At 38.2% G+C, this 9,315-nt stretch overlaps 1 protein-coding gene across 1 annotated transcript; it reads left to right on the forward strand.

Moving 5' to 3' along the window:
• The first annotated feature begins 1,337 nt into the window (after nt 1-1,337).
• LOC124805721 (sodium-dependent phosphate transport protein 4-like) lies at nt 1,338-3,319 on the forward strand. The gene is made up of 5 exons (XM_047266291.1): nt 1,338-1,505; nt 1,778-1,933; nt 2,037-2,166; nt 2,290-2,498; nt 3,299-3,319. The coding sequence occupies exons 1-5, from the start codon at nt 1,338-1,340 to the stop codon at nt 3,317-3,319; spliced, it is 684 nt and encodes a 227-aa protein (XP_047122247.1).
• The last annotated feature ends 5,996 nt before the right edge of the window (nt 3,320-9,315 follow it).

Here is a 9,315-nt window from a genome sequence, read left to right on the forward strand (position 1 = left end):
GGTGTGTATACAGTCCATGCCCACTCTCAGAACAGAAACTGGAACCTTTCCTAAGCCTTCTGATTTCTTATTTTTTAATTTAAAGTTCTGTAATGGGAAACACCACAGTGCTTGCACTGTAATTTACTGTGGGTGCTACATATGTTTTAGGTAGATTTTGTTGCAATTTCTCTGCAGCACCATAGTAACAGTTATTTACAAAATTTGTCAATTTTCTATTACTCTAATCCCATATTTGATTTGTATGCTAATATACTTGTGTCTATCTTTTCTATTTTGATACTGAAAGACTTTTTTGTAGCAAGCAGCACCATCCTGTATATTGTTTTGTATTTGCATTACTAATTTAGAAGCTGTTGATTAGTTTAGTGTTTTAGCAAAGAACTGAGAAATTTTAATGTCTGAACTAAGTTTCTAACACGTTAGCTGTTGAAATGGCTACTTTTGGATATACCTCCTTAAAAATACTGACAGTGCAGGGTGGAAATGTGCTCAGTGGGACAGCAATCAGTTTCAATGGGACTTCCCCAGACAGTTTGGTTTCAGAATTTTCAGAAGCCTGTGGAATGAAAGAAGGTAAATTCAGATGAAGATCTAAGCTCTGTTTAAGGATTTAAGTAAGCACTGTAGATTAAGCTGGACCTTTGGACCAGGAACAGGGTATTAAGACCTTCATGTGGAGGTGTCAAACAATTAGTGCATTGTTTCCATCTTGTAATTACTGGAGTCCATACCAAAAGTCATGGAACTTTTATTCGTATGTAAATGACTGTTGTTTGAACCTTCAACAGTTTGTTATCTTTGAGAAGGGACATCGAAAAGAAATACTGCTGGTTTAGTGCAAGTGAAGGAATCATGGACATGTCTGAAATTGGTATTGGACTCAGTTTTGGTCAGTAGGGTAAAAGTTGAAGATATTCTCATGATAGGGAGGGACTGAAGGAGGCCAGTCCATCGTGGTATAATTCTAGTGTGTGTGTGTGTGTGTGTGTGTGTGTGTGTGTGGGTGGGTGGGTGGGTGTGTGTGTGTGGGCGCACGCGCATGTGTGTTTGTATATTGTTTTCACATGTTCAAGTGGGTGAAGTCACAATATTGGCTGAGTGTGACTTCTGCATTTGACATGTGGCAGTACACTGAGGGTGGGGGAGCAATAACAGTATAAACCAGGTGCAATGTAGCAAAGATGCTCATTCTACAGGTATCACCTGAAGATGACGGTTGGGTACAGTGCAAAATATCATGTTTCATAAATGACCGCTTCTGGCTGGACACTAGAGAGCTACACAGACAGAAGCATGATAAAAACAAATTCAACAGCATAGCATTTATTGTGAATATGGTTTATGGTATATGTCTTCTAATAATAAGCATCAATATCCATAAATATTACTGCATCTGCTTAATTTCTGTTTATTCCCATGACTGGTTTTGGATATTTTCCCATACCCAATTGAAGTTCATGTGGTTACTGTCTTTTTGCAGTTCAAACTATCCAGTGCCAAAGGTAGATTGCCTTATATCATTTTAAATTGTGAAATGTAGTAATTGAATGAACTCCACTTGTGAATAAGTATCTAGACTGAAACTAATCATTGGTAGAGACAGAGTTTAAATAGCTGAGGCAGCATTTACCAAAGAAAAATGATTGAAAAGAATGCAGGGAACAATGCTCATTAAATTCCTAGTGGAATTCTTAAAATACCACTCACAAATGGATGAGTACATTGAGAGAAAGATTGTCAACTTTTACTACATGAAGTATTCTGATATTTCCAGGAGTCAAAAATTGGAAATCCATGGCCTATGGTTTTGTCAAATCCTCCAATGTGGGCGCATTGTTTTGTAATGTTTGGGATTGGATGGGTGAACTACACATTATTATCTGAATTACCAACTTATATGGAGAAAATACTCCACTATGATCTGGATCAAGTAAGTGCACTGCTATTTCAAAATAGAATACAAATCTACACATTAAATAAAAATCTAGGCATTACTTTGAGATGTTGGTCTGTTATGTTGAACTATTTTCCAGGCTGGTCTTGTGTCAGCATTGCCCTACCTGTTCGGGTGGATCAGCTGCAGTATATATGGTTATCTGACACGCAAATGTACGCAGAAAGGTGTGCGCATTATTACAACAATGAGGGTGTGGGATGCAGTAGGTATGTTATCTTTCAAGATAATATTTCCTCCAAGAGACTAAATTCTAGTTCTACAAAGTGAGCCCCTTTGAATTTTTATGTTTCTTTTATTGTCTTGATGTGATGTGGAACTTTATTGTAAAGTTTTTGCCAGTCTTCAGTGTTCCATTTTGTCTGGGAAGCTGTGTTTAAAGACTCATTGTGAAGCTTCAGTTTTTGCCTGGTGTCATATGTGTATACTTTTGATTGATTTTGTTAGGTCGACATATAACATTTTTCACACGCCTGTTCAGCAGAGATTTTCCCAGGCACTGGTTTTTTACTGTGGGCCAAATATGTCTACCACAAATTCTGTTTGTATTTCTTCTCATTTCCCTTCCATTTATTATATTTTATTTTGTGTTCCATCCCCTGTTTTATCTTTGCTTGTACTCCGACTTAGCAACACATAACTTTCCTCCTCCATTGTTACAACATTTCTGCACCTGAGCGACCCACAGCAAAATTACAACAAAATAAAAAAGTTACTTAAGTACATGTTTGCCAACTTAACTTCATACATGGCTCATTCTGACCAGATACAACATTTATGTGTGAAAACTCCGCATTCTAGAAAAGTGAGGGTTACAATGTTTTTGTTGGCAGGTATTCAAGTGATTGTGTACTGAAAATAAGTCCCTGTATTTATAGATGTAAAAATATTTTCTTTGAAAAATACCACCATAATCAAGTAAATACAAAGCTGTTAAGAGCAGATAAACAGCAGGTATGTAACGAAACTTCAGAGGAAGCTGCTTTTTTCCAAAATAGCTTTCTTACTATTTCACTCGATTAAATTTAGTGTGAATAGCATTAGGCAGTATAGTGATAGTTTATTGTTATCCAATAAACAGATTTAGGTTCTGTGATGTCTCTGTCTCATGTTAGTGCTTATCTTGACTCATTCCACATCTGTGAAAGTTCAGCTTCTTGATAGATTCTACAGAACACAATGAATGAATGTAGTTAATCCAATATACAGATTTAGTTTCTGTAGTATCTCTGTCCCATGTTAATGTATATCTTGATTCATTCCAAAGGCATGAAGGTTGTGTTTCTTGATAGACGCTATGGAAAACAGTGAATGAATGAATGAGTGACATCCAAATTTCAGAAACAGACTGCTATAGAATAAAGACAAGAAAGGAAGTTAAAACTTTCTCATGATATAGAGTGGGCTTACTATGGAACTTACAGTACTTCATTTAACCCTTCATTCACATAATGTTAATAATAGTTAAAATACCAAGTGTGAACAATTCAAGTGCTCACAAAAGAATGCAAGAAAAACAGTTTGTAGCTCTTAATGTAGCGTAATGAAAATATGAAGTGAAAGACATTCTCATGGGGGGAAGTCTTCCGAAGTAAGAGTGATTTCACGTGTGCCCTATGGGAGTGTCATAGGACCATTGCTATTCGCAGTATATATAAATGACCTTGTGGATAACACCAGAAGTTCACAGAGGCTTTTTATGGATGATGCTGTATCATATCGAGAGGTTGTAACAATGGAAAATTGTACTGAAATGCAGGAGGATTGCAGCGAATTGACGCATGGTGCAGGGAATGGCATTGAATCTCAATGTAGACAAGTGTAATGTGCTGCAGATACATAGAAAGATAGATCCCTTATCATTTAGCTACAAAATAGCAGGTCAGCAACTGGAAGCAGTTAATTACATAAATTATCTGAGAGTAGGCATTAGGAGTGATTTAAAATGGAATGACCATATAAAATTACTCGCTGGTAAAGCAGATGCCAGATTGAGATGCATTGGAAGAATCCTACGGAAATGCAGTCTAAAGACAAAGGAAGTAGGTTACAGTACACTTGTTCGCCCACTGCTTGAATACTGCTCACCGGTGTGGGATCTGTACCAGATAGGGTTGATAGAAGGGATAGAGAAGATCCAACAGAGAGCAGCACGCTTCATTACAGGATCATTTAGTAATTGCAAAAGCATTATGGAGATGATAGATAAAATCCAGTGGAAGACTCTACAAGAGAGATGCTCAGTAGCTCGGTACGGACTTTTGTTGAAGTTTTGAGAACATACCTTCACCGAGGAGTCAAGCAGTATATTGCTCCCTCCTAAGTATATCTTGTGAAGAGATCACGAGGATAAAATCAGATAGATTAGAGCCCACAGAGAGACTTACCGACAATCTTTCTTTCCACGAACAATACGAGACTGGAATAGAAGGGAGAACTGATAGAGGTACACAAGGTACCCTCCGCCACACACCGTTAGGTGGCTTGCGGAGTATGGATGTAGATATAGATCTGTGGGTAGTAGAGTCACACCATGTTCAATAGGAGACTTTGCTGTGTTTTTTGTGAGCTTTTTTTTTACTATGAATGAGATGTTCACTCTGTAGCAGCACATGCACTGATATGAAACTTCCTGGCAGATCAAAGCACTGTGCTAGACTGAGACTCAAACTTAGGACTTTTTCCTTTCGCAGGCAAGTGCTTTACCAACAGAGTTACCCAAGCAGCAGCCATGACCTGTCGTTTTCTGCCAGTACCTCATCTCCCACCTTCCAAACTTCACAGAAGTTCTCCTGTGGAACTTGTAGGACTAGCATTCCTGGAAGAAAAGGTATTGCAGAGACATGGTTTAGCCACAGCTTGGGGGTTGTTTTCAGAGTGAAATTTTCACTCTGCAGTAGTGTATTAGCTGATACAATATTTCCTGGCAGATTAAAATTTTGCACTGGACCAAGACTTGGTTCTTAAACAGAGTTCTAATATGTCAGGAAGTTTCATTTTTCTGATGATTTCTGACCAAAGGGTGCAGAAGAGTTTGATGTAAAGTGATGACACATTAGGTGATACTGAGCAGTAGATATAAAAAAGTAGAAGAAAGAAAGACTGGGAATGTTGTGATCATTGATCTAAATAAGAGAGAAAGTTTTTATTAGAACTGTCCAAAGATATAGTTGTCGGACTTCAATAAAGGAAGAAACTGTATAAATTCTTTTAGTGACAAAATATATGACAACAGTCACTCTTCAGGATTACCTGTGGGGTAAAAATAATAGTATCATTGACATATTGTAGCACACAGAGTTTTATGATGGACAGAGTATGGAAACATAGTTAATATATATGTTCATACATGGGCAGGTAAGTAAAGTAAATGGAGAAAGTGGAACTGAAAGAGATCTTTAATTATTGCAGATTTGCAGAAAAGAGACAGCAGTGCATGAATTTCACAATAGACAATGAACCAATGCCTTATTATTGAGCAGAATAATGTGGGACCCATGTAAGCAATATAATGCCCACAAAATTTAGTTTACTTTCAAATGATTATTAACATGTGTAGTGTTTTGGGGTATTTGCAAACATCACAACACACCCCTGGAAAGCCATCAACAAGACACTCATGAGTAAACTGAATAAGGATAAATGTACTGGGAAAGGGAAACTGTGTGTTTTCCTTTCTTGTATGCAGTGAACATTGAGCAATGGTGGAGCTGGTAAGAAGGGGACCAGTAAAAATGGTATTACAACCACTGGTCATCCAGGAGTCATTTGTGCTATGGTGCAGCAAGTGCCTGAATCCGAGAGCCATGGAGTAAAAGATGCACCAACAAGGGCATATTGAACAATTGAGTGGTATTTATTTTTCTTATTTTTTTCTCAGGTCCTACAGAATGTATGTATGGAAGTTTGAATGTACTCATGAGAGTGGTGTTACTGTGGCAATTGTTAGTTGTGTTGTGAAAAGTAATAATGAAAATAGTGGGCAAAATATACCCCTGTTTGTGAGAAGTGTGGCTATTTATTTAGTGGTGCAATAGAGAGAACTTGCGGAAGCATTCCAAGGATATTCACTGCAGTTGGATTGACAGGGAGGTGGCATGGAAGGATCCGGACCACCAAAAAAGAAAAAAAAACTACTCTGAGAAAAGAGGATGAAGGTAATACTACTTTCATCTGGCGGTGTATTGTGGTCGGCAAAATATTGCCCCGTCATATCGGCCAGGGATGCAACTTCTCACTAGTGCTGATGTAAGACCCACCACAAATCTTACAAAATAAACAGCAGCAGGAAAAGAAGGAAAAATACACCCCACATGCAATATGAAAATTATCTGCCATGACTGAAAGAAATGCACCATACAATTTTTAGTTTTGTATTTACTACCTATAGATAGGTCATAACTAAATTCATGAAGAAGCATTACTGAATATAGAATTATGGGTTTTAAAGGAATGGTATAAAAACTTTATTCCTGATGTTTGTTATCAAAGGAACTCAAAACACATGAAGACAAGTAAAATTTCAAACTGTTAATTACAAGTATATTAATGGCAGTAGTTATTTACTTCAGTTTATGGAAGTTTTGTAGATATTATTTCCATATTTTGTAATAAAGTAGTTTTGACTGTACAAGATCATTCTCTCAGTAGGCTTTTGTGTTGTAGATAGTGCAAAGAAGATATCTGATACTAGAAATACTTTTGTCTTACAGCCTGTATTGGAACTCCACTGTTCCTCCTTGGTGTAACCCTTGCTAATTGCAATGTAACAGCAATAATAGCCCTATTTGTCATGACTATGGTGGCTCGCTGTGCTATATATGGTGGTTCCTATATGAATCACCTTTATCTATTCCCGGAATCATATGGAAGTGCAGCTGGTCTTGCACTAACGAGCACCAACATTCCTGGAATTATTACTCCCATTGTTACAAGTGCATTTGTATCTGGCAGGGTAAGTATAATAATCTGCAGTTATCATTTATCACAAGTAATAAGTGTTTCAGTGCATCATCGTTTATCATCAGAACTAAACAAAAACATGTATTTTAGCATTATTCTCAAAAATGTTTATTCAGAATTGCCTTTACCTAGTTCCTTTGATGGATTGTGTGTATGAAACAATCTGTTCTTGAAGACACTACAAAAAGAACTGATTAATTACAATTACAGAATTATATCTATGTAACCTTCCTGACTCTAATTATATTTTCATTACAACAAACCTTAAATTGTATTTTCATTACAACAAACCTTAAATGAGTTAAAAAATTTTAGTTAATTAATTGTGAATGCTTCTAATAGTTAAGGGAGTAGATTTACAATATAAAAGTTTTATAAAAGGCAATTCTACATCTGTGATTGGTACTTAACTGCTTTTTAGCATGAGTAGTTGGAGATATTCAAGCATCTAAACTTTGGAGTTTGGGGACAGAATAAGAACTCCAAGTTCATTTAGAATTCACTTTTGTAATTTATTTACAGAATAATTTCTGACAATATTGTTCTTTCTAGAGAATACAGTTTTGACTTTCACAGTGTTGTCCAAACTTCCATGTGAATGCATACTTGTTCAGCAGGCAAAATGTACTGCACTGTACTGCTACGCACTCTTCCATTGTGTACCCTATTGGCATGAACTTGTGGGAATAACAGGTGGCAGGGATCAAGTAGAATGATATACAGACACCTCAGCAAAATATTCTACACTTTAGTGCTGTGAACATAAACTGGACATATACAAGAAACACTCACATAATACACACAATTCGAAAGTCCACCGGGAACTGGCAAACAAAGAGCATGAACTTAAGCTCAGATAGTCGATTAGGGTACTGGTGGTGTGGATATGGAATGTTTAGTACACAAACAGTCCTCCCTCACCCCCTGAGCTATCAGGTGAAGGTGCTGTAGTGGCAGGGTGATACATCTGAATTAGGATACTGAATGGCATGTGTGAAGGGACAGTGGTTAGTGAAAAGTATGAGAGGGCAGCCCTCAACATCTTGTCTAAAATACTTTACTACATCATAGAGGGCGAGCAGTTCATGGTTGTATGCAGTTCACAACTTTTGCAATCTGTTCAGTTTACATGTGAAGAAGTGCAAGGGTTGACATATGCCGTTAACTGTTTGCTGTAGAAAAATGCTGATGGCAGTGTCGCTAGCATCAGCTGTGAGTGATTGACAGGTGGGCCATTGGTGAGTGGTAAGTCAGGTTCACAGCCCTTGTAGCCCTTTTATTGCCTCAAAAGCCTGTGACATTCCTTGTGACCACAGAACAGCTTGGATGCCTTTGGTGTTGGCTCTGGAAAGGGTGTTGGTGAGGGGTGCCTGGATTTTGGATGCCTGCACAATATGGTATCAGTAGAAATTTGCCATTCCCAGAAATTTGCATAGCTCCTTGTAGGTAGTGGGCTTGGGAGTGAATTGCATGAGTTTCTTCCTCTCTTCTGTTGGTATGATCCCTGCTAATGACAGAATATCCTTGGAATGAAACTTCCTGATCGATTAAAACTGTGTGACCGACTGAGGCTTGAACTTGGGACTTTGTCTTTCATGGGCAAGTGCTCTACCACATGAGCTACCCAAGCATGATTCACAACCTGTCCCCACAGCTTCAATTCTGCCAGTACCTCATGTCCTACCTTCCAAACTTCACAGAAGCTCTCCTGCGAACCTTGAAGAACTAGCACTCCTGGAAGAAACTATGGGGACGGGTCATGAGTCATGCTTGGGTAGATCAGTTGGTAGAGCACTTGCCCATGAAAGGCTAAAGTCCCGCATTTGAGCCTCAATCAGGCCTACAGTTTTAATCGGCTATGAAGTTTCATATCAGTGCACACTCTGCTTCAGAGTGAAAATTTCATTCTGGAAATATCTTAGGAATGTTAGGTTCTGCTGATGCAAGGGGCACTTTTAAGTGTTGACGACTGCACCTAGATGTTCTAGGGTATAAAAAACTTGTCATATGTGGTCTTCATGCTCTTGGAGTGTAGTGGAATATATCAGTACATTGTCCAGATAATGGGAACAGAACTGGAATTTGTGTAGGGTGGAGCTCATAAATTGCTGCCATCTTTGAGCCACATTTTTTAGTCTGAATGACATGAATAAGTATTCAAATAACCTGAAGGGGTGTACTGGCAGTTTTTGCAATGTCTTCAGTCACCATTGGTATGCACATTCGAGAAGTATCACTCTTTTTGCAAACCATATATAGAAGTGAAGCCCAAGAGCTATTTGAAGGGCAGATGATGCCCGAGTTAAGCAGCTCGTCTATAGCTGCTTCAGTGGTTTGCCATTTCATGGGGGAGAGGCGGTCCTCTTTGGGAGACACAAGCAGTCCCTCTGTTGTTA

Source organism: Schistocerca piceifrons, chromosome 7 (genome assembly GCF_021461385.2).
Source record: "Schistocerca piceifrons isolate TAMUIC-IGC-003096 chromosome 7, iqSchPice1.1, whole genome shotgun sequence".
In the NCBI taxonomy this organism is placed as follows: domain Eukaryota; kingdom Metazoa; phylum Arthropoda; class Insecta; order Orthoptera; family Acrididae; genus Schistocerca; species Schistocerca piceifrons.

What these genes read in the sequence shown, in the direction of transcription:
- LOC124805721 (XM_047266291.1), top strand. Translation starts at nt 1,338, where the DNA reads ATGGTTTATGGTATATGTCTTCTAATAATAAGCATCAATATCCATAAA. An exon ending in TCCACTATGATCTGGATCAA is followed by an intron (nt 1,934 to 2,036) that starts GTAAGTGCACTG and finishes ACTATTTTCCAG; the next exon opens with GCTGGTCTTGTGTCAGCATT. An exon ending in GAGGGTGTGGGATGCAGTAG is followed by an intron (nt 2,167 to 2,289) that starts GTATGTTATCTT and finishes TTTATTGTAAAG; the next exon opens with TTTTTGCCAGTCTTCAGTGT.